The following is a 25,877-nucleotide window of genomic DNA, read 5'->3' on the forward strand; positions in this document are numbered from 1 at the left end:
CAGAATGCCCCACACATCCCGCCCCCTTCCCACAAGCCACAGCGCCAGAATGGGAAGAGGTGCTCTGCGGAATAGCTGCCCACAATGCACTGCTCCCAATGCCGCTGCAAGTGCCGCAAATGTGGACACACCAGTGCGCTCGCAGCTGTCAGTATGGACAGACTGCATCGCTTTCCCTACTGCGCTTTACAAAGATTGGTTTAACTCAAAGCGCTCTACATTTGCAAGTGTAGCCGTGCCCTTAGTGTTCAGGTAAGCACTGAAACCAGACAGTACAGTGTGCAGAGCTTTCACCACAGCTACTTGAATTTCTCCTCCCTAATGAGCAAGAGACATCAGTTTCAAGCAATGACTGATATGACAGGAAAAGAAGAGCCACTATACATCCTTGGTGGGTGGCGTGGGATGAATCAAGACTAGTGAAGCATTTGGTAAATAAAAGGAGTTAAGGAATTTAGAGGGCAGGTTACTCATGGGATCACCTTGCCCAAAGGCAGCAGGACTGGATAGACTTGCTCTATGTTTGCTCCACCTATCTGCCATAATGGTTTGTTCTGAAACATGTACAGTCAAATGCCATTGCAGTAAATAAAGAATCATCTGTGTCATTTAATATATCAGACTGTGAAGAGATGCCGAGACCCAGTTCCTCATCCATGTAACTGGATGACTGAGAAAGTAGCAACTCCGCTAGCTCAGGTCAGCGACTTCCCTACACAGAGACACAGTGCCTTGTACCAGACAGATTTACACACGCTTCCAAGCACCGCAGATCACTGGTAAAAGCAATACTTACTGTAATAACTGCTCCAAGAAACCAACACATGAAAAGAAAGAGATACATTACGTTAATGAAAAAGAAAAGTTAACAGTTGCAACCACCTCCACCCAATATCAGCCACAAGGGGACAATTCTGGACAGTGCTCCCAGGCAGCTGCCAGTTTCATTGAAGGAAGACATCCATTTTCCCTGTCAGTGTCTATAGTCTGTCAAAAATAAACTTGCTCCACCCCACTTGAAACCCTCTATAAATTCTCACACATGGTGAAACCCAGACCACTACTAATTATGTGCTGCTACTGTTAGCTCCTGGATTTCATCCAGCTGGATGAGAAAATGGAAGAAGTTTGATCAGCTGACTGCATTTTAACAATCATTCTTCACCTTGCAGATAAGCCTCTCTCCAGTTGCAACTGAAAGAATGCTAGATTTTAAGCCAATGCAGACCTCATCACTCCTGCATGTGGTAACTGGACTCTTTGCCCTCTGCATCTCTCCTGCTTGTGGTAATCAGACTCCTTGGATAGCAAAGCTCAATTATTCAGAGAAAAATCAACTAAAGATCTTGTAACAGCCATAGACCATTCTATCTTGTGCCCTCAGAGTCTGTCAGTATTTCCATTATAAAATAATGATTTCCACTATGTTAGAACAAGGCTGTAAAATCTGACACTAAAATGTGATTCACAAGGTGTCCACCAAGGAGACCATTTAGTCAAATCAATACTTTTTTTTTTTTTTAAATTAAAGGGACAATAAGGACATAAGAGGTTTGAGGAGTGTCTAATACACAAGCCTGGGTATTATTATAGTAGGTATACTGGTCTAACCAGTAAGTTTCCATATTTAACATATATAGACATTTACAATTATTATAGCTGCATGTGTGTTATATCTGCTCACACACGCACAGATCATATGGTGACATTCATGTCATAAATTGCATGTATTTATTTAAAAGATTTTCTATGGCATTCGTCACCATAGTCCCCAAGCACCTCACATCAACACATTTAATGCCACAACACTCTTGTGAGGGAAATATTATCCCCACTGTTCAGTTAGGGAAGGAGGCACACAGATTAAATCTATGACAGGGCTAGGAATTGCACCCAGCTCTCAAATCCCAGTCCAGTGTCTTATTCACAAGACCATCCTTCTTTATCCTACCATACTCCTCTGCTCTGCTAGAATTTGGACTATTCTAAATCTCTGAGCAGGTCTGGATAATGTTCAGATATCTCAGTGATAAGTGTTGTAAACAGTAAGTTACAGATTGAGACCTGCTGCAAACTGCCATTGTACTTTTGTGGGTTTTTTTTTTTTTTTTTTTTTTTTTTTAACTTCAGCCTACCTCAAAAATATTTAATTCTTTCCTCCAAAATTACACTTCCTCTCATGCACAAATGGGCAATATTCAGTCCTGGAACAATGGCAGGTTTCAAATCAAATACCTCATAGAGCCTGCAGAATTAGAAATGGGAGCTTTCCCAGCTTTCCACAACACCTGCTTTTAGCACTTTGTCAACGGGCTTTTCTTTGGCCCCCATCACCATAATACCAGAGTGTCTCTCAAATATTAATGAATTGATCTTCATAACTCCTCTGAAGGAGGGAAGCAGCATCTCCATTTTACACACCGGGGACAAACCCAGTTTTTAAAAACATTTCCATTAAATTTGGATGCCCAACTTGAAACAGGAAGTGCCTGAATTTTCAGAGGTTCTGAGGGACCTACAGCTCCCATTGACTTCAGCTGGAGTTGCAAGTCTTGAGTACTTCTGGAAGCTGGGCTGTAGGTGTCTCAAACTGACACCCAGAAAATGAATACACAATTAGCTGACACTCCTGAAAATTTTTGGCAACAAGACATCCACAGACTTGCTCTGTGATGCTGGAAGAACCAAGGCTAGAACCCAGTTGTTCCGAGTGTCAGTTCAGAGCCTTAACCACAAGACTCTCTTTCTGAAGTTCCTTGCTTCTTTCTCTAGACACTTCCAACTTCTGTAGTAAATGAAGAAGTGGCAAAGAGACAAGAGCTTCAGATACTGCCCATAATACACACTGAACAAGGCAGCAGTTTTGTAAAAAATACTGAGTGTGATCACAATGCATATGCAAAAGGGGACAGAATTACAGGCAAACTTTTGAATACTTCCTTATTATTGCAACAGTAGTTATGACTAAAAATATTGTTTTACCTAAACTTATACAGGCTCTGTCTTTGGTAAAGCTTTGTAAGCGAACTTAATGCTTGTGAAAGTAATTAACTAACACCAACTTGAGACAGGCATAGTATGGGCAGGAGTTCCATTAACTTTTACATACAACTGAATTCACTTCAGTCCTAACCGTCAACCCCTTGCTACTCCAGTTCCAGTTTGACTGAGAAGCTGGTCAGTCATATCAGCCTGAACTAAACCGTTTAGCATGTTATGCTGTGTACACATGCAGAGATACAGGAGGCCATTATGTCAGTTCACTTGTGACCTAAGTACTTGATCTTTCCTGAGATGAAGTGTTAATAAAATAAGCCATCATACCAGACACAAACTAGTTCTCTTTCCTACTGCCCTGTTACTACCAAGCCAACTAATCAGAAGCCTTAGAACTGCATATCTTGATTTAAGTCAGGCCTGGCATATTACTGAAACAGACTTTTCTATCAGCCCCCGCACTGGGAGTATGCAGCTGCCTTCTGCTCCAGCCCCCTCAACAATGCAATTTCAAACCCATATTGTATTGGCATAACTGATAGTTGAGAAAGTTTTCATTGTATACCACCATTTTCAGTTTCAAAGAATCTGAAAGTTTTCCCTTTAAGATTGAAGTTTTTATTTGCTCTCAGCACACAGGTGAAAAGGTTTTGGACAGTCCAGTAAAACTGTATGACATGCTTTGAGAATCAGAGTACTGATGGGACGGAAGGGGAAATAGTTCAGGTGCTTTCTTGTTTTGTTAACTCAACAATGGCTTTGTTTTCAAATTTTAAAAAAGGTCAGTGCCAGGAAGTTTAGGCCCAATGCTAAGTTTTATTTAAGTGGAGGTGAAAATCTAATAGAAATGTTTCCATGATTTAAAAGAGTAAATGAAACAGCTGTTTGGACTTAAGACATTCCTTGCAATGTTTGAAACCCAAATACTTCAGCACTGTTAGTACAGAACCAGAAAGTGAAACCAATCCCCATTCATTGTCCAAACTGAGTGAAAGGCAAAAAAGTAAATAGCATAAAATGTGAAAGATACATTTTAAATAAGTTTTTGAGTATCCCAAACTTTTATTAGTAATACAGTTAAGACTTTTTAGAAAAAATATTTTTAACATGACAGTGTCCCTTTAAATTTGCTTTCTATATGTATGAATGTAGAAAGTGGCCCAATCACCATAGTATCTAGTACCAGCTAGGGAAGCCTCAGTATGTCTACACTGCAGTTAAATGCTTGGAGCTGGCCCATGTCAGCTGACTTGGGCTGAAGCCCAGGCTCTGGGTCCCCACAATGGGGAAAGGGTGTTGACTCACATGGGCCAGCCACTGGTGTGTAACTGCAGTGTAGACATACTCAATGAGGCTTTGTTAAGCTTGAAAAAGCTGACTGGATGCTTCTGCATTACCACTTTGACAGATGCCCACTGGATTTGAATGTCCAACAAAACAGACACGTGAAGTAAGTTTTCTTTAATTTGTGACCATTTCAATACTCACTTCATGTGTTTTGGCATTCTCAAGTATGTGAAATAACGTCAACAAGCTCCATATCCTACACATTAGTGTCGCTATATATCCAAAGCTCTATTTGTTTGAATTTGGGCTGTCGATTAATCGCAGTTAACTCAACAAAATTAATAGTGATTAAAAAAAATCGCTATTAATCACAGTTTTAATCACACTGTTAAATAGAATACCAATTGAAATTTATTAAGTATTTTGGATTTATTAAATATTTTGGATGTTTTTCTACATTTATTTTTTATATATATAGTATAGTGTGTTGTAATTGAAATCAAACCGTATATTATTTGATTACAAATATTTGCACTGTAAAAACTATAAAGAAATAGTATTTTTCAATTCACCTCATCCAAGTACTGTAGTACAATCTCTTTGCAGTGAAAGTGCAACTTACAAATGTAGATTTTTTTTTGGTTACATAACTGCACTCAAAAACAAAACAATGTAAAACTTCAGAGCCTACAAGTCCGCTCAGTCCTACTTCTTGTTCAGCCAATAACTAAGACAAACAAGTTTGAAGACATTTACAGGCGATGCTGCTGCCCTCTTCTTATTTACAATGTCATCAGAAAGTGAGAATAGGCATTTGCATGGCATTTTTGTAGCTGGCATTGGAAGGTATTTACGTGCCAGATATGCTAAACATTCATATGCCCCTTCATGCTTCAGCCACCATTCCAGAGGACACGCTTCCGATACTCGTTAAAAAATAATGCGTTAATTAAATTTGTGACCGAACTCCTTGGGGGAGAATTGTGTGTCCCCTGCTCTGTTTTATCTGCATTCTGCCACATATTTCATGTTATAGCAGTCTCGGATGATGACCCAGCACATGTTGTTCATTTTAAGGACAGATTTAACAAAACACAAAGAAGGTACCAATGTGAGATTTCTAAAGATAGCTACAGCACTCAACCAAAAGTTTAAGAATCTGAAGTGCCTTCCAAAATCTGAGAGGGATGAGGGGTGGAGCTTGCTTTCGGAAGTCTTAAAAGAGCAACACTCCGATGTGGAAACTACAGAACCCGAACCACCAAAAAAGAAAATCAACCTTCTGCTAGTGGCATCTGACTCAGATAATGAAAATGAACATGTGTTGTTTCCGCACTGCTTTGGATTGTTATCGAGCAGAACCATTCATCCGCATGGACACATGTCCCCTGGAATAGTGGTTGAAGCACGAAGGGACATTCATCCGCATGGACACATGTCCCCTGGAATAGTGGTTGAAGCACGAAGGGACATATGAATCTTATGGCACATAAATATCTTGCGATGCCAGCTACAACTGTGCCATGAGAATGCCTATTCTCACTTTCAGGTGACATTGTAAATAAGAAGCAGGCAGCAGTATCTCTCGTAAATGTAAACAAACTTGTCTGTCTGAGCAATTGGCTGAACAAGAGGTAGGACTGAATGGACTTGCAGACTCTAAAATTTTAGATTGTTTTGTTTTTGAGTGCAGTATTTTTTGTACATATTTCTACATTTATAAGTTCAACTTTCATGATAAAGAGATTGCACTACAGTACTTGTATTAGGTGAATTGAAAAATACTTTTTTTTTTACAGTGCAAATACTTGTAATCAAAAATATAAAGTGAGCACTGTACATTTTGTATTGTGTTGTAATTGAAATCAATATATTTGAAAATGTAGAGAACACCCAAAAATATTTAAATAAATGGTATTCTATTATTTAACAGTACAACTAATCATAATCAATTTTTTTAATTGCTTGACAGCCCTAGTTTGAATGTAGCCTTGCAAACACAACATCAATACATGCAGTTTATCACATATTGAAATTAGATTTCTTTAATGTTTTGTTTTTTCCCTTCTCTATCCCTTTTTTTCTAACCCTCATTTACAAAACAAGGAAATTCAATGCAGAAAAAGCCATTAATGAAATGCTGCAGTTAAAAATGTTAAGTGCAAAGGTCAGTAAATTGTAAATATTGGTTCCCACAGCAACTGTACCTCTGCCAAAGGATAAATTTAATAGCATAAAAAGTAACCCCAAATATTACATAAACACAAAGAGAATAAGTTACTGTTACCATGGGAACAATAAATGAAGAACAGATGATTTATCCCTTGAAGCTCTCAACCATAACGTTGCAGCAATGTTTTTTCTACATGAATTTTAAATACTCTATCCCATAAGAGTGAAAAGGGGTTGTGTCATCTTCATGATCCACCTCAAGCAGAATCTCAAAGTTCAGTAGTGGATTAACTCTGCACTTGCTGTCTGAGATTTTGTTTTAGAAGTGGCACACTATTGCTTTTCCAGGGAGACTCATAAAACATGCTGCTCTCGTGTTAATACACCAGTATCTAGTTGTACTTTCAGTTCCAGCGTCACCATTTTTGATCTTACTATTGGAGGAATCACTGGGGCAATGATACTGTTCCCTTCAAATTGCATTAAGCAAAAGATAACCAGGTCCTCCCCAGCTCCTCTCTTACTCCATCTCTTTCAAATGTCTACACCAAAGTACTTCCATTGCACTAAAGTACATAACAGTTTCTCTGTCATGCATTTGCTCCCAAGCCACTAGAATAACCTCTCACAGTTCTAGTCATACTGTGGTTCTCCCACTACCAAGCCTTTCTCCAAACCTACAGTATTAGGGTCACATCCATTTCTTACTTTTGCCCCTTCTCACACCCTGCCCCTAACCAATCCCCAGGCTACTTAGGTTTCCCTGTTTATTAGCAGGAGCTCTGACTGTCATTATACTGCACTGCCACTGTCAGGCAGGAACATTTCTTTTAATGCCCCCTTAGCTCTAAATTCTCATTTTCCCAAACCACAGGAAGGGGTTATGGACTATAGACTGCAGGCAGCAGCCAAATCATCAAATTAACTGCCCCTCTTTGGTTAAAAAAAAAAAAAAAAATCATCCCAATGGTACAGACCTTCCCTATGTACTCACCAGTCCTGCAGTAGGGGTATGCATTCCAGGCTTTCTCGTGTATGTTCAGGGCTCCCTCTGGGGCCAGCATTCTCACAAATGACGGCACTTTGCTGCAGTTTGGGGAGTGGGGTGGGGGAGGAGAAGCAAGGTAAGAGTTTTTATATCCATGTTCAATTGACTGTGACTCAAACACTGTTTGAGACATGCAAGGCACCCACCCTGAAATATAGACCCCCATGCCCTGGATGCGTTTGCGTTTTCACAATTATCATCACTAGGAATGTTCATTGTTCTGTTAGTAGGATGCCCAGAAACGGAATAAATGTATATGGGCTAGGTGCCAACCCTTCCCTGCCTTGTACAGGGGAGCAAGGGCACACCTGATGTTGAATGCAGGCTGACAACTTGGAAACATTTTTCTACCCAAGCTTCTCCACCACAATGCTGGATAAAGAGGGTTATAATTAACAATCAAAACCACTACAGATTCTGGATTTCCCAAGACAGCAGCCATGTTTATGATGGGAAGCATCCGTTAGCAACACCTGGACTGCACAACTTGAGACGAGCTCTGATACTATAACCTGTCATAACCACTTAGCTCTTACCATCTTTCCCAACTATTAGTCTGCTCTAATGTTCACAGCACAACTGGTGCTACTTACTATTGTTATTCCACTAACGGTTGTGATTTCCATCTATTCCACACCCCAACCTACCAGGGTACAGAAAATGTCTAAGTCTGTCCACCACACTTTGGTCACAGCAGGATCTACAGGCTGCTGTAGGAACACCTGAGAGTCTCAAAGTTTCACACAGTATAGACCACATCCTAATAAAGAGTCCTGTGGATGCCTCTCCTCATAACATCTCCATCACAATTTCATTTTCTATAAGGAGACATCCTAGTGACAAACAGTCATTGCTTATATGGAAAACTAAGGATAGTAAAGTGTTTCATCAGTTTTTAGCTCTTCACTGTTTTGCCTGTTTTGAAAAGAACAAAAAACAGCATTATGTAATTTAATTTCAAAGCCCTCTTCCTATCCGCTTGTGACACAGAGGCCCATTTGTGGTTCACTACTCTCTCAGGCCAGACATACTCAGTACACAACACATTGTTGTCATAATCTGTAAATGAAAAAAAGGTGACATGTAAAATATCATTGGAAAACTAACAATTTGCTTAATATTCTTGTTTGAGGTATGCACATGGTGTGTACAAAAAGCTATGAATATGTGCTAGAACTATATTCTTAAAATATGTTTGGCAAGCCATGCATAAGCCCAGTGTGCCCTAGACAAAGATATATATATTTGTTTGTCCGTCCAGCCTGGTCAGCAGACAGAGACAATGAAGATCTATCTAGAGAGTACACTTATAAAGTTTGCAAAAAGAAAAGGAGTACTTGTGGCACCTTAGAGACTAACCAATTTATTTGAGCATGAGCTTTCTTATTGGTATTGTCCGCAAACTTATAAAGTTTGCGGACAATACCAAACTGGGAGAAGTTGCAAGTGCTTTGGAGGATAGGATTAAAATTTAAAATGATCTGGATAAACTGAAGAAGTGGTCTGAAGAAAATAGGATGAAATTCACTAAGGACAAATGCAAAGTACTCCACTTAAGAAGGAACAATCAGTTGCACACATACAAAACGGGAAATGACTGCCTACGAAGGAGTACTGCAGAAAAAGATCTGGGGGTGATGGGATCACAAGCTAAATATGAGTCAACAGGGTAACACTGTTGCAAAAAGAGCAAACATGATTCTGGGATGTATTAGCATGAGTGTTGTAAGCAAGACACGAGAACTACTTCTTCACCCCACACTGATTAGGCCTCAACTGGAGTATTGTGTCCACTTCTGGGTGCCACATTTCAAGAAAGATGTGGACAAACTGGAGAAAGTCCAGAGAAGAGCAACAAAAATGAGGGAAGATTGAAAAAATTAGGTTTGTTTAGTCTGGACAAGAGAAGACTGGGGACATGAGAATAGTTTTCAAGTACATAAAAGCTTATTACAAGGAGGAGGAGAAAAATTATTCTCCTTAACCTCTGAGGACAGGACAAGAAGCACTGGCCTTAAATTGCAGAAAGGCCGGTTTAGGTTGGACTTTAGGCAAAAATTCCTGTCAGGGTGGTTAAGCACTGAAATAAATTGCTCAGACACATTGTGGAATCTCCATACTCGGAGACTTTTAAGAGCAAGTTAGACACACATCTGTCAGGGATAATACTTAGTGCGGAACTGGACTAGATGACCTCTACACATAAGGTAGATTTTATCTACATATAAGGTGAACAAAGCTATCAAGCAGGGGAGAAGACAGCATTGCATCTACACCCCAGTAGGCAAGAGAAATTTTATCTGGGCTATAAAGACAGGTGGTCTAAACCTCAAATAATGGAATCAACTGATTGTAAACAATATTACTATATTTTTAAAAAGTATATTAAGTAAGGTCTTTTCTCAAAGCTAATGTCACACTGGTGATTAATATTATTGTGAAATGTATGTATTAACACGATATGAGGAAATATGAATTCTTAACAGGTTCCCTCCCAGACAGAAAGGAATTTAGCTGTCTACCTCCAATGAAACTAAGCAAGGTGTGACCAAAAACAATGGATGCCCCATTTCCATATAAATCAGCAAGGGGATCCAAAATCTACAGGAAGGAAAGAGTAACATGAGGTCATCTTGAATCTGGGAACAAAACAGTAAGTTTAGGAAGCTATAAGGATTTAGGAGAAGCCATCTTGGCATCCATCTCTGGACAGACACTGAGGCCACAGCTGTAGCAAGCTGAGAAAGATGGGTCCTTCAACCAAATGGCCCGATTGAAAGAATTGCAAATTGGTAAGGACCTTCAACAAAGACTGTAACTTGTTAAGTTAGGTCTTAGCCATTAGAAAGCGTATTTCTACTTTTGTTTGTTTGTAACGCTAGCTTTATTTCTTCTACAGTACTTGGTATCATTTAACCTACAGTCCTCTTGTAAACAGAAAACAAGTTTATCAACAATAAACCAACTCCATGCTGTGCTTGAAGGGAAGGATGTACTTATCCCCAGTTAAATTAGTAAGCTAATGTATCTTCATCTCTTTAAAGGAGCAAATAAACTAATATCTCTCTGAATGCTTCAGGAGACAGCTGATCATAGCAGAGCACAAGGTTTTGGGAAAATTTGGGACTGGAGTGTGTTGGGGTCACCTCTGCAAGAAGTAACCAAGGAGTGAGGCTACTGTGTTGTAGGCAGGCTGCTGGGGCCAGAGCAGTGAACCAGGGCTGCATAGCGTACAGTCACGGTACTACATGCTTGTATGCTGTCTGGAAGCATTCTGACAAGAGAACCACATGAGGAAAGCAGACTGATGCACTTGGGGTTACAGGGAAGGCAGTGTCACAACTCCTCACTGGTCTGGATTGCAGTCCTGAGTGTGACACCTGTAGCTCAATCTCTTCTGTTCCTTTCCACCACCTTGGTCCTCTGCAAGTGTTTGTCTATCTTATGCTGATACCCTGGGATATGTTGCTCCATCACCGAGTCCTCCTCTCTCCTGACTCATGCTACATGACTGCCCGTTTTCTTTTTCTCCCCCTGGCATTACTCCCCTGCTCAAGAGCCCAAGACCCAGTGATAGTTCTGAACTTCGCTGGTGATAGTAGGTGACAGTTTTAGTCCCACTAGTAACTGTTCCAGTCCAGGAAGCAGTTCCTAGGTTCTTCTCTTTCACTGCAACAGCAAGCCCTAGCAGGGGCAGGTAGAATGACTCTGTTTCCAGTTGCTGTGAATCCATGAAAACTTGCATGATCTCTAACCTGTGTAGTGGTTTCCTAAATTGTATCCTATTTATACAGTTCCCCTTATTCTTTGATCCCACTCACAGCTGGAAATAGGCCATTTCTCCATCCCACATACCTCTGTAAATGGTAGATCTTGTGTGTGTACTGACCACGTTCTCCATCTCTCTCGTAGGGTTCATTCATCAGAACCTCCACTCCTTCACCTCCACCAGTTTCATTTTTACTGGCTTCTGCCACAGAATACAGCTGTCCCACTTGATACTGAAGAAGTTAAAGACACATTATTGCAATAGTCATAATTTAGATGGTGTCAACATAATTAAACTGCAAGAAGCTGGGGACAAAAATAAATGAGATGTGTCCCACTCCTAACATACAACCATGTCAGATATCAACCAAAATATAAGCATTGGAAGATGGATACCACTTTTATATCCATTTCCATCTAAGTATCATTTCACTAATGACTTCCCTTAGGAACTCAACAGATAGCTCTCAAGTGTACAAGAAGGCGAATGGAGACAACAGTGATATTATCCTCCAACCTCTGCCTCAACCTCAAAGAAATCCAATATGTGGAGAAATTTACAGAGGAAACCAGAAGTGGGAGATGAATGGGTGTTTGGCTGCCATTTAGAAAGTGTCAGAAAAACAACAGCTCTGCAGTAGTCAAACCCACTCATTTCTATTCACTGTGTATAAAACCAGATAAGATGCATCTGCTGTTCAGGTGACATGCATAACACACACTCCACTAGTTCTCAACAGGCTCTGACATGTATACAGCACTTTGTCGTGAAGGATCCCAAGGCATCCTACAAAGGAATTTTCATTATGTGTTTACCAATTAAAGACAGCCATCTGTGGGTGGCTTCACTATTGCAGTCTCTATATAGCTCACTCCTCCCAATGTATCCAAACCTTCTCTCCTGCCGGCATCATAGCCATTTTCAGGCTACTCTTAAAATCCCTTCACTGAATCTCTATTTGCCTCCTGAACCCAACCCAAGCTCCCTGCTTTCACCTTCCAGGTTCTCCACAACCTAGCTCCTCCCCTCCTCTGCTCACTTTACTCCCACCCACATTTTCTCCTTCAGCCCACCTAAGTCCTTTCCCAAAACTCACTTCGAAGAGCCCTACAAAAAGCCTCATTCATGTTTAAAAGTCGTAACTGAACAAGTTTTAGCTTCCCAAATGACCATATGATTCATATTACCCTTGTTCTCTTCCCCACCACATGTGCCATTATCTTTTGGCTAGAGGGTTATAGTTCAAAATGGTTGAATTTGCCCTAATTACACAGGCCCATTCCTTACTACACCTTCTATAGGCAGGCTCTTTCTGCACTGCACCCTCCTCCTGGCCTTTGGCATTACACTATCATGTAGGACACAGAGCCTTAAACATCCAGTAACATTCCTGCCCAGATCTTTGAGCCTCTCGCAAACACTCAAAATCTGACAGCCTTAGCCCTCTTTCTCCATCAGTACTGGCCACTAAATTCAACACTACTTTACACTGTACGGCCTCTTGCATATAAAGTATCTCCCAAATGCTTTAAAAAGAATACCAAAAGGAAATTCAGAAGGATAAGGGAGGTAGAAAAGAGGTTAAATGGGATGGAGTCATAAGTGGGAGGATGTTCTGGGTGGCAGAAGCCATAAAGGGATATGCTCTCTCAACATCAGTGGCATGACTATACACAGGAATGGAGAAGAGGGAGTGATCAGACTTGTCAAGAGAGATGTGATCAGGTGAAGCAAATCCATGAAGGATTTTCTGAACTTGATCCTGAAGTGGATCTGGGAGCCAGTGAAGAGGTCTGAGTATTAGGACATTGGAGTATTAGTCTGAAAGGGGATGTTCAAGATGTGGATGGAAAGTGACAGTTCAGAGAGGTGAAAGTATCAGAAGCAAAGGAGTGGTTGACCAAGGCAGTAAATGTAGAGAGCCTATTTGAAAGAACAAAAGGCAGTCGGCAAAATGCTAGGTAGACCAAAAAACATTAGCATCATAGCTGATGTGCGCATAAAAAAAAGAAATCTAAATGAAGTGAAACAGAGGGATCCACACTACCCAATACCCACTCTTCCCTTACCTAGGCAGAGAACACAGTGTAGCAAGTAAGGAAAAATTAAATTCTGAACAAAAAGGAATAGGGATTAGTCATCGCTCTGTATGCCTAAACTAAGGCCTGGTCTACTTGTACCCTGAGCACTGTAGTTAGGTCAACTTAACCTCTGGTGTAGACACAACTATGTCAACGGAAGGTATCTTCTATTGACTTAGGTATCCCTTCTGTCAATGCAGGAAGAATCTACACCATGGCACTGCAGCGCCAGAGCTGTGCTGCTGTGGGTATACATTCCCTCAGACAAAATAAGCAGGGTGGTGATCAAAAAGCCTACAAAACAAAACCAGTAGTGACAGGGCAGCACTCTCAATTCCAGGCCCAGCAACAGCTGTTTGAAAAGAAGTATTTCCATACCTGCTAAGTTCTTTATCACGGCATCTGACATAAATGCAGCCCGTATGCATTGCAGGCTTTTTCCATCGAGTATTAACAGAACAAGAACAAATTTAGAAAGTAACAGCAAAGATCACCAGTAAGTGAAAGCTGATGGTGTGCCAAGGGTATGTCTAGGTCTCCTTCCCTTGGGTAGCCAGGGACGAGTCAGAGAGCACACCAGAGAAGATTTGCTCAAGTTCAGGCTCACTTCCCAATCCCTTTCAGCAGCACATTTAGCAGAATCATTGACTTTTTAGAAGGCCTCTGCATAGAAGTGCCCCAGAATAAAAACATGTATTTCTGTAATGATTTCTCCCCGCGCTCAGTGAAATGGAAAGTTCAGTCAGGGCACTGCTGCATATGCTCACACTGTTGCACTGAGTTGTGCAAACCCTTTACTTCTGAAGTAATTCTGGGCAGCTCCCTCACTGCCACCAACAAACCGGGTCTCATCCCATATCAAAATGCTCCATCTCTTGACTTTTCACACACTGCATTCTTTGTGGTTTCCTGTGGCTGACCCATAAAAGCAGAACACATAGTTCTCTCCGACAGAGAACTCAGTGGAGTGATGAAACAGGAGTTTATTTCAGAGAAGAATATATTGTATTTCCTTTGCAAGAGAAAGTGTCATCAACTCAGTGACCCCAGCCCTAGAAAGAGCAGATAGAATAGCTTTGCCTGCTCTGCAGCGGGTCTCGGGGTCAGGTCTCCGGGAGGTACAAACTAATCCCTTTTAGTAACAGTCTCTCATTCATTCATTCTACCTTAGGTATACAAGTCAAAGTTCAAGCCCTAAGAGGATCAGCCCACTGGGCTAGCATCTTTACCCTTTAATCTTCCCCGATATTCCTGATCCTTTAATTCCATTAATACAAGGGTAGGACATCCAGATAAATTTGTCCATTAAATAAGAGCAGATCCCACAGATTCTGCTGGGAAATGTTAATAGAAAAACAGGCTGTGTCCTCCGAAAGTCTGAATCCTAGAACTGCTGGGAAGAGTAGGCACGACACACAAACTTGCTTTCGGAACTCCTGAGAGCTCTTGACTTCCACAGCCAACCCACAGCAGGGTCTGTGAAAGGCCTCTCATACAGAGATCAGAGTTCACTGTATTAGCAGAATTTCATGGACGAGGTCGGAATTCAACACAGCCGGCCCCTTTGGGGAAAAAAGCTGTTCCCTAGAAGCAGCTTAGAACTCAATATGGAAATAAAAGAATCCTTTGTGTTTGGCAAGCTCCTTCCCATGTGAGAGGACAAGGAGGCGGCAGAGAACTTGTACACACACAGCTCTAATCCATAACAACACTTTCAAAACAGCAGCTGGTCAGACACCCACACACAGCTGGCCAAGTCCGTGCACCCAGTATTGCAAATCTCAGAAATGGAAAGAGCTCAAACAGCTAGATGGATGCTGGTCCGAGGTGCCCACACCAAAGGGAAGGATTCATAGAAAGACGTAATAGATAGCTTGTCTGCTCCCTGACAATGAAATATTGTTCCTACAATCCAGATTTTTTTTTTCCAGTCTACATTCAGCAGGCTCATGGTCCAATAGATCCACAATCTGGAAGCTTTTCCTGATATTCAGCCTAAATTCTCGCACCTTATTCATACTTATAGTCCTTGAATCATCCTACTTTCTTCACCACAATTGGGACTTCCATAACTTCAGTATTCGTAGGTTGTCTCATTCTCACCTTAGTGTCACCTGGCCAAGTTATTTAATATTCAGCCATTATTCTTTCCTCAGAAGCCACAATTCCTCTCACCTTCCTGATCATTTGTTGTTTTCTCTCAACTCCCTCAAGTTTGTCAAGTTCTTCCTAATAATGAGGTGCCCAGAGGTACACAATATCCCAAGTATATCACATCAGAACCAAACAGACAGAAACTCTCTTCCCTACTCCAAGCCACCACGCCTCAAAATCACATCAGTTTTTACACTGCCATATCACACACACTGGCACTGGCCCTCAAGCAGCAGTTCATGCACTGGATGTCCAGCTGCCAGGTCTTCCAGGATAGGTTTCCATCTATTAAACCGAAGTTGGAATTAGGTTCTCGTCTCGTTAGTCCATTTGTGCTTCATATCTGCCAGAATCACAAAACCCATAAACAGTATCACGTGTCTAGTGAGAGTTTTGTGCATAAGAGTGAACCTATAATAGCAATAAAGGTGTAGTAGTTAATATACCTTACTTTCTGTAGCCTGGAAACTGAACCCTAAGAGCAGAAAACAGCCCAGCCAGCATCCTCTCCCCCAGGATTGGGAGTGCGTAGTCCACCGACCTCGTCAGGTATGAAACACAGTGTGAATTCCTTCACCTGGGATTTTGAGAGGCATGGCAATCATGTTCACTCTTCTGTGGCTTTGAACATCATCAAGTGCTTGTAAACAACAAGCGCAACATGGGCCCAGATCCCATGCCTTATCAGCTGGGCTAAATTACAGGAAACCGTTCCTCCCAATTGTGTCAGAATGCCACCACTCATCGTGAAGGGACTCCCAGCCAAGGGATAGGATAGCGAAGGTCTATCCCAGACCAGCATTTAACTGGGCAATCCAAAGACTCACCAACTTGATATTGCTTCTGAGACTTCCTAGCAGTTACATCCTATTCTCCTTTAGGGCAGCAAGGAGCCAATGGGGAAAGCACCCCTTCTGCTCCTCACATTACAGGCTTCTGAACAGGTTTATAACTGAACTCTTTGGAATTCTGGATTCCTTCACTCCAGATCAACAAGTTCACTTAAGAGTTGACTGCAGGGCATCCTCAAGCTCAGAAGACAACCTTCTCAAACGCAAAGGGTGCCCGAAAGATAAAAGTCCTTACATTGCCTGGGGCCTCCACTTTCTACACATACACAACCTACATTTCTAAATATTCATAGCACTGAATAAATCAGCAAGGGGAGGAATAAAACTCCAATAAACATTCACTTTACCCTGATGAAGCTGAATCCCAGTATCAGAGAACTTAGAGAAGCAGAAGCCTGTTAGGTTCCATCCAGTCCAGTCTCCCGGGGGCAAGGGTCAGAAAGCATGTTCTAGTGCTTTGGCTCATCTACTTTGGGATGATCTGGCTCCCCGCAGACAATTCCAGGGCTGGAGTGACCTCACTGTCAGGAAGGGTTTCCTCACATTCAGACTACATTTTCCTTTAATTGATTAAATTCCTTTGCTCCTAGTTATAGCCCCTTGGATGCTCTTAAATGACTCCCCGTCCATCTGGATGTTTACATGTTTTGGATACCTGGAGAATCCTATTTCCTGCCAGTCATTGCTGATTCAAGATATATTGCATAATTAACTCTTTCCATCTTCCCTATAACTCATTCTCTCTTCCCCTGACCACTTCTGTTGCGTTTCTGAGTGCTCTTCAGTTTGGGACTGAGATGCCAAATGTTGAGGCAACATTCTAGGTGCAGTCAGATGCCAACTGCCTTTCACAGAGGCAGGATTTCAAAGACTTCAACAGCTTTACCTTGCATAGATGTCACCCAGGAAGGAGAACAATAGAGGACGATTCTGCTCACCCTTTATTAGTTCAGACAAACAGACTTATTTTTCTTTCTTTTGTGAACTGTTTGAAATACTTTTGCCTGCTGTGATCAGCTCTCAACTGCAGGACCAGAACACACTGTGCATGCACAGCATCACCCCATTTGACCATATGGCCAAAATGTGCATATGGGGGAGGGAAGAGAAATGTGTGCCCTCTTGGGATGGTCTTTAGGGAAAGGGACTAACATGATGCTGTTTTAGCCTCTAGGGAGCGAAAAAGCTACTAGAGGGCAACAATTATGTTCTTTTACTACCAGCTATATTTTCAAAGGAATGTGCTACATTCAGCCCCAGAGTTAAGGTCAAGATCAGAGAGGAGTACAAGGGCACCGAAAGGGTTGGATTTATTATAGTAGTGACCAAATGGATGGGGTTGCTGCAGTGAGCCAATCAATCAATCATTGGTTATGCAAGCAAAACTCAGAGCATGTGCCTCTTCAAGTCTGTAGCTGTTCCATTCAGAGAAAGGAAACATACAAACGAAGAGCATGGTACTCACAGCTCTCTCACCAAAAAGCATTAGAAAATTAAAGTTAACCCTGGACCTTGACATTTCAAATGAAAGGTTTATAGTGAGGCAGCAACAGAGAAATATATCCCGAAAGGAGCCCAGGCCTGGTGAAGCATCTGCTACTGACACGCTTTGGGACTGGAGTCATTTTCACTCCAACTCCTTGGCCACTTTGTGAATGTGAAGGTAGGTCTCTGGAAAAGTATTTATTCCCTAGCAGAATCTCTCTGCAGAGGAGTGGTGCTGAGAGCACAAGGAGGGAGGGAAGATAAAAGAGGGGTGCAGTCTCCGAAGTTGGAAGTCCAGGGAGCAGAACCAGTTATTTCTCCACAGCTGTCTATTGGCCAGTGAAGAAATAATCAGATCAGCTTCTCCATTATTAACACCCATTCTCAGAATTCCATCTCCTACACCCGTTAAAACTTAATATAAACAAAGCCAAAAAGTGGAAAGTAATTTTTACAAGATCTGGAAAAGACCTGCTCAGCTGCAAGTTCTAAAAAGTGTAGATACAGTGTTCACACTATGGAGTTGGATTAAATGATTGTGGGGGGCCTTCTTAAAATTTTCACTGCTGTTGGTCTATCTAACATGGATTCAGTGCTTTAGGAATTTTAGGTTTTTTTTTTTTTTTTTTTAATGAAACCTAGCTATTTTGTTTAGAAATATGGTTTACATCCAAAGGGAGTTCACTATGCAGACTTGCAGTCTTCCAAGAAAAAGCAAAGTACATGTATGGCCCAAGAAATACATTTGAAAATAATTAGATAAGAATTTTCAAAACCAAGAAGGCTTGCTTTTTTTATTCACCCTTAATTCATTTAACCCCCTTGAGTTCTCTCCTTCCATGGTACCTAGATATTACAAGTTCCTAGAAATAATTAATTGTTTAAAATGCAAGTTATTCCTTCCTAATGTGGAGTGTCTTCTCTAGGTCAATTAGACTATGAATGTTTTTGGAGTAGAGACAGTCTAACTGTGTGAGCACAATGTCAGGACAAACATATTACTACTCTTAGGTAGACATGTATCAACCACATACCTTCTCTGCATTTCACCATGCACACAGCTCCCAATGTAGATGCTTTTGACAATGGATGTCTTAGTGGGTCACTTTAGCTAGTGCTGAGAGTGATTTAACTGCTAGAACAGATAGGACAAAACTGCATTCAGCACTGTTCCAGTAATCATGTTCTTGGAGAAGAGATTTGTCTCAACTACAATTAAGCCATTTTCAACATTACTGTGGGGTTGTGAGGGCAGGCGAAGGGAATGAAAAACAGAAGGACCCACTCAGACAATCATGGTCATCAAAAGGCCATTTTTCACAGTGTGAATAGAGCCATAATACTGTGCTGCTGTATAACTGAGAGCCAGTTCACAGCTTCAGCATTTACCTGAGCGACAATAACTCATGAGCTGCCACTCAGTGCTTGTCTACTAACATGATGTTAAAAGCCGATGCCCTGTTTAGACTAGGATTTAAGTTGTAGTAGCACACATTTATGCTAACATCACACCTAAAATCCTAAACTAGACAAGGCCTGAGGCTTTGTCTACCTGGGCAAAAAAGGTGTGTTTTTCAATTAAGGATATTTCTACATTTAAAACTCTACGGACACACAGCTGCGCCACTGTGGCGCTTCAGTGTAGACACTCGCTACAGCAATGAGAGGGATTCTCTCATTACTGTAATTAATCCACCTCCCTAAAATTCTTCTGTCAACCTAGCACTGTCTACACTGGAGGTTAGGTGATATAGCTACATCTCTCAGGGGGGTGGATTTTTCCTAAATTAACTCAATTGATTTAGAGTAACATGATTGAAAATCCTCTTAACACCTACACAAACACAGTTTAATCTCATTTGAACTCAGCAAGTTATCATCTAGGGCCTGGTCTACACTACAAAGTTAGGTCAATGTAAAGTAGCTTATATTGACCTAACTCTAAGCATCTACACTCAAATGTAGCTCCCACTGATGTAACTCACCCACCTCAGTGAGAGGCGTAGCACTTAAATCAATGTAGTTAAGTCGATGCAGTGTCAGTGTAGAAAACTTAGGGATTGTCTACACAGGAAAGTTATACTGGTATAAACTAAGGTGTGAATTTAAACCGATATACACTATTATTTCAGACTAAATTAACCAAACTTTTTTGGGGGTAACTTAAACTCCTTCCAAAGTGACATAAGCTAAATCAGCAAGCAAGCAAGCTACTGTTATTCCAGAATAAAAATGTCCACCCAGGGAGTTATACCAGTATAACCCCCCATTAGTTTAAATTCTCATCTGATCTTACATAGCTTTAACTGGGAAAATTTTCCCATGTAGACACACCCTTAATCTGAAATGTGTTACACTGTGTCTACAAAGATGTTAAGTATGTTTTCAATCAAGTTAAATTTACTTGACTGAACATTTCTTGTACTGTGATGTTTAAAAATCATAACAGCTGGTCATGGTTAACCATATGGTGGACAACAGGATTGACCATAACAAACTGACAATTTTAACAGTCCTCATCTACACTGAATGTTTAATGTTGTTAGGTAACACGTTTTAACACAATTACATTTTCTACTGTAGAAAAACCCAGATAAAAAGGAACCTCAGAGATTCATTAAACCTTCCTCACCTTAAAAGAAAAAACAATTATATTAGACAAAGAAGGAAGCTGTGCTTTGGAACAATCTGGCAAATTCAAGTTTATTATTAACTTCTCTAGGAGTTGTAATTCATGGATCTGAAAGCACTTTACAGGAGGAGGGACAATATCATTAGCCTCATTTTAGAGATGGGAAAACCGAGGTACAGATAAGTTAAATGATTTGCCTAAAATCACAAACTGAGTCAGCAGAAGAGCTAGGTACACAAACCCAACTCCTAGTCCTCGGTCTTAATCATTGGATCATACTGTTTCACATGCATTTCTTTCTTGCATTTCCTCACTTTTGTCGGCTGGTCAATCATAAGCTTAAACATTGTTTTGTTTAATCAGAAGTCCTGAAGAGGAAGTGGCAGGAAAAGGACTTACCTCCTCCACAGACACAGGCAGAATGACACGACTGCAAGAGAACACAAAACAGGAAATGAACTACAGCCCTTATAACTTGCACCACTTAGAACACACAAATGTTTCACACTGCAGACATAGCCAGGAACAAGTGTTGCTGCCTCCAGAACTCTGCTAGCTTGGGTTTATCTGCGTGATATACCAGTTTCCTTCTAACCTACCACAGTGTCTTTCCCAGTGTTTGCTGCCTTCCATTGGTCAGGTAACTCACAAAATGGCTTAATACCAAATCCGTAAGCATAAGTGAAATAACCTAATAGCAATCTTTGTATAAACATAAGGGCTATCTTCTCAGAGTACTTTATAAATCACACAAATCACTTCACCCACCACTGAATTCCAGCAGCTGTTTAACAGTGTACAGTGACAATAGTTTGCCAAGAAATAAAAAAAGTTCCTAGAGATAGCAGACTATATTGGGGAGAGGTATTTAGAGAGACAGTATAATTATCTAAGTACATTCCAGCCCCTTATCCTTGCAAGACATTTCACAGGCTTTCTAATAAAGCAGCAAGGACCACGGTTTTATGTCTCATCCAGCACAGCACACCATGTGCCATTGCTAGAGCACTGTTTCAATGCTGGAGGAAGAGTGACCATTACGATCACAAACACCACTTCCTGTTGTACCCTCTGGCTTCCTTAGAGGTCTCCTATGGAAAAACTGATCAGGCTCAACTCTAATTGGGTTGTGAGATCTGATAAATGTGGTAATAAAAGCATAATAAGTGAACAAGACTCACTGAGAGGGCCAGCTTCCCAATTCCTCCCCCATAGTCCCTGTCTTCATGGGTCATGAGCAAGTATCACAATAATAACTAACAAATAAAATAATCAGAATAAGCTCTTGTATAACACTTTTCATCAGTAGATCTCAAATAGCTTTACAAAAGAGGTCAGTGTCTTCATCCTCATTTTACAGATGGGGAAACTGAGGCAAGTTGAGCTTAAAGAGACTTGCCCAAGGTCACCCAGCAGTCCGGTGGCACAGTTAAGACTAGAACCCAGGTCTTCTGAGTCCCAATCCAGTGCTCTAACCACTAGACTTCACATTAGTTCTTCTGTTCCCTCTATACCAATAAATATTCAACTCAACATTTGCCAGCTCCCCAACGGTGGTCTGGCTGGTGGGAATAACACTTAAGGGATCTATAGCAAAGAATAGAATAACCTTCAAAAAGCAGGAAGAGACCAGTAACTATGGGAAATCTGAAGGGGGTCTGAGGTTTCCTGCTGTGCTCACAATTTCCACAGAACTGCTGACTACACCTGGAATTCCCTCCCTTGCCCACCCACTCTTCATTCTAATTCCTCCTTCCAGGATGCCCACCAATACCAGCTCACTTCAGTAAAGGCACAGGTCACCTGTGCATTAGATGCTTAAAGAAAAAGGGCTGTGCTCTAAATTCAGACCATCCTCTGGATCTCCCAATGCACTCTCTCTCTCTCGTCTGAGTGGTCTTTCAGATTGTAAGTTCTTTTGGGTAGTGACTAATGTAAAGGTAACTCTGCATTCAGTAAAGGATAAAACAGAAATTACAGCTGACCTGAAGCATGGACAGGTAAAGATCACAGAGATATTTTCCAGAATATAATAGAGCACCAAATGAAGGAGTTAAATACAAATAGGGATATGGTCAAAAATAGAAACTACAGATGTCTATATAGCAATGAAAGAAGCTTCAAAACAAAGATAGATGAACTACAATTGCCTGGTAATGGAGTAGGAGCTTGACATAATAAGCATTACTGAAGAACGATGAGATGACCACAAAAAACCACTACCACCATCCTTAATTATGACCTGGGACACAAATACCTGAGTATAACCTATACAGGAAGCCAGATTAGGTCAGAGGTGGAGGAATAGCTTTATATCTAAAATATTCCAAAGAATCCAGTAATCTGAGTGCAGAAGACCTGTACAGTAAAAAATGTAATGTATAAAAATCAAAAGTCATAAATATACTAACAAGGTAATACCACCAGCCTCTGGATCAGGAAAAGAATATTGAGCGCACAACGTTGAAGGACACCAAAGAGGCAACTAAATCCAATAAAGTAGGAATAGTGTATGATTCCAGCTACCCATATAGAGAAGCAATTTCTTATTACCTTAAAAGTTTGCTTTTTGGAACATAACAGACTATCCTTGACTAAGTCTTAAATCACATGCAGGAGTTGATTCAAGTTTTAACCACAGTTTAGCCACTAAGTAATTATACTGTGGTTACTATTAAGTGCAACATCGCTGGGGGAGGCATTATACCAAAAATTAGTACAGTGACAAAACTCAAAGAGGGTTTCTAAAAAGTGATGATGCTAGTCAAAAAGATCCAAAAAGGTCAAAACAAATGAAGCTAAAATCCTTAGATTGATCAACCATAACAGTCAAAGAACATACATTCCCCCCCTCTAAAAAAGGAATCAGAAAGGAAGAAACCCACCACGCCATGATTGAATAGCAAGGTTCAAGAGGTTTTTCAAGCCAAATGGGTATTCTTTACTAAACAGAAATCCAACCTGAGTGAAACCAACAGAAAGGAACACACTATGGCAGGTAAAAGAGAGGAAATTTGAAGTGGTAAGAGGACATTTGAAGAGCTAGTAGCCAAAGACACAAGAAGGACCAACAAGAAATTATTTTATAGCTATAGCAGAAAGCTTGTGAGAGTCTGTGGATCTACTGCTTTATCAGGGAGAAAAGGGAATAGTTAAAGAGAAGAGGACATTGTAGAGAAGTAAAGTGATTTCTTGGCATTACTCCTCACCACAAAGGATGCTGAGGAACTATCTGTTCCAACCTACTCTTTTCAGGTAATAGAGAAGTGCTGTCAAACACTGAGGTATCAAAAAAAGAACTACTGCAACAAGCTGACCAACTAAATAAGGCACCAGACCCAGATGGTACCTACCCAAGAGGTCAGGAAAATGTTAAGAATTAAACGACTAAATATTTTTATTAGCAGTGCAATCTCTTTAAAATCACTTATTACATCAGAGAGTAATGGAGAGTGGAGAGTAGCCAATGTTGTACTTATCTTTAAAATACCTACTAGGGGTAATGATGGGAAGATCAAACAGATGATCTTTACTTCAGTACAAGGTAAATTGCCTGAAATAATTAAGCAGAATTATGAAACATATAGAGAGATGCACATAAATAGGGATAAGCCAGTGCAGCTTCTGTAAGAGGAAAACTGATCTTTCAAACCAACTAAAATTCTCTGAGTATGTCAACAAAATAGGGTCTAAAGAAAAACTGATTATCCGGCCTTCCAAAAAAATCTTTGATAGAAGTCCATCATGAGAGCTATTAAGGAAACTAGTACGACGCATGAGGTAAAGTACTATGATAACTTAGAAACTGGCTAAGTGATAAAAAAACAAATTAGAGTAAGTGGTCAGTTTTAAATATTGCAAAGAGCTGATACCAGAGTATCCCGACATTCCATAACAAGACAAGTGTTACACATATATTTATTATCCAGATATGGGGGAGGGGGGAGAAAGTGGTGAGGAGGCAAAAATTTGCAGTGACACAAATTAAGCTTAGTCAAGACTAAAAACGACTGCAAGGACCATCAGAGGAACTTAAAGATAATTGAATGGACAGTACAGTGACAGACTGAATTTAGTGTTGAAAATGTATTGTATATGTATAAGTAATGTATACTGAAAAGAATAATTTGAACAATTCAGTCACATTACTAGCTTCTAAGTTAACTGTAACTACTCAGGGAAGAGATGTGAGCATTACAGTGAACAGCTCAACGTGTAGCAGTAGTCAAAAGAGTACTCAAAATTTTAGTTTTCAGAGTAACAGCCGTGTTAGTCTGTATTCGCAAAAAGAAAAGGAGTACTTGTGGCACCTTAGAGACTAACCAATTTATTTGAGCATGAGCTTTCGTGAGCTACAGCTCACTTCATCAGATGCATACCGTGGAAACTGCAGCAGACTTTATATATACACAGAGAATATGAAACAATACCTCTTCCCACCCCACTGTCCTGCTGGTAATAGCTTATCTAAAGTGATCATCAGGTGGGCCATTTCCAGCACAAATCCAGGTTCTCTCACCCTCCACCCCCCCACACAAATTCACTCTCCTGCTGGTGATAGCCCATCCAAAGTGACAACTCTTTACACAATGTGCATGATAAACAAGTTGGGCTATTTCCTGCACAAATCCAGGTTTTCTCACATCCCCCCCACCCCCATACACACACAAACTCACTCTCCTGCTGGTAATAGCTCATCCAAACTGACCACTCTCCAAGTTTAAATCCAAGTTAAACCAGAACATCGGGGGGGGGGGGGGAGGAAAAAACAAGAGGAAACAGGCTACCTTGCATAATGACTTAGCCACTCCCAGTCTCTATTTAAGCCTAAAGTAATAGTATCCAATTTGCAAATGAATTCCAATTCAGCAGTTTCTCGCTGGAGTCTGGATTTGAAGTTTTTTTGTTGTAATATCGCAACTTTCATGTCTGTAATCGCGTGACCAGAGAGATTGAAGTGTTCTCCGACTGGTTTTTGAATGTTATAATTCTTGATGTCTGATTTGTGTCCATTTATTCTTTTACGTAGAGACTGTCCAGTTTGACCAATGTACATGGCAGAGGGGCATTGCTGGCACATGATGGCATATATCACATTGGTGGATGTGCAGGTGAACGAGCCTCTGATAGTGTGGCTGATGTTATTAGGCCCTGTGATGGTGTCCCCTGAATAGATATGTGGACACAGTTGGCAACGGGCTTTGTTGCAAGGATAAGTTCCTGGGTTAGTGGTTCTGTTGTGTGGTATGTGGTTGTTGGTGAGTATTTGCTTAAGGAATGGGATGGAAAAATGCTATGTTTGGTCCAAGTCACCAGATCTCAAAAAGGGTGTCACAGAAAATACCTGTACCGATGGGCAACAAAAGTTAGAGGGGCCAGAGAAAGTTCCACATTATGAGAG

General features: G+C 40.8%; 1 protein-coding gene across 2 annotated transcripts in view; it reads right to left on the minus strand.

Moving 5' to 3' along the window:
* The window catches only part of PITPNA (phosphatidylinositol transfer protein alpha), a 47,512-nt gene that overhangs the window by 19,661 nt on the left and 1,974 nt on the right, over positions 1-25,877 (minus strand). Inside the window, exons 2-5 of one of the 2 annotated variants that reach the window (XM_084650975.1) lie at positions 20,876-20,906; positions 11,360-11,505; positions 7,451-7,542; positions 797-804 (exon numbers count right to left, since the gene is read on the minus strand). In XM_084650975.1, the coding sequence (XP_084507101.1) occupies positions 797-804; positions 7,451-7,542; positions 11,360-11,505; positions 20,876-20,906 (277 nt within the window). The remainder of the gene's footprint in view (positions 1-796; positions 805-7,450; positions 7,543-11,359; positions 11,506-20,875; positions 20,907-25,877) is intronic. The other variant, XM_084650974.1, reaches the window with a different exon arrangement.

The sequence above is a fragment of the Lepidochelys olivacea genome, assembly GCF_965140295.1.
Source record: "Lepidochelys olivacea isolate rLepOli2 genome assembly, chromosome: 17".
NCBI lineage: Eukaryota > Metazoa > Chordata > Testudines > Cheloniidae > Lepidochelys > Lepidochelys olivacea.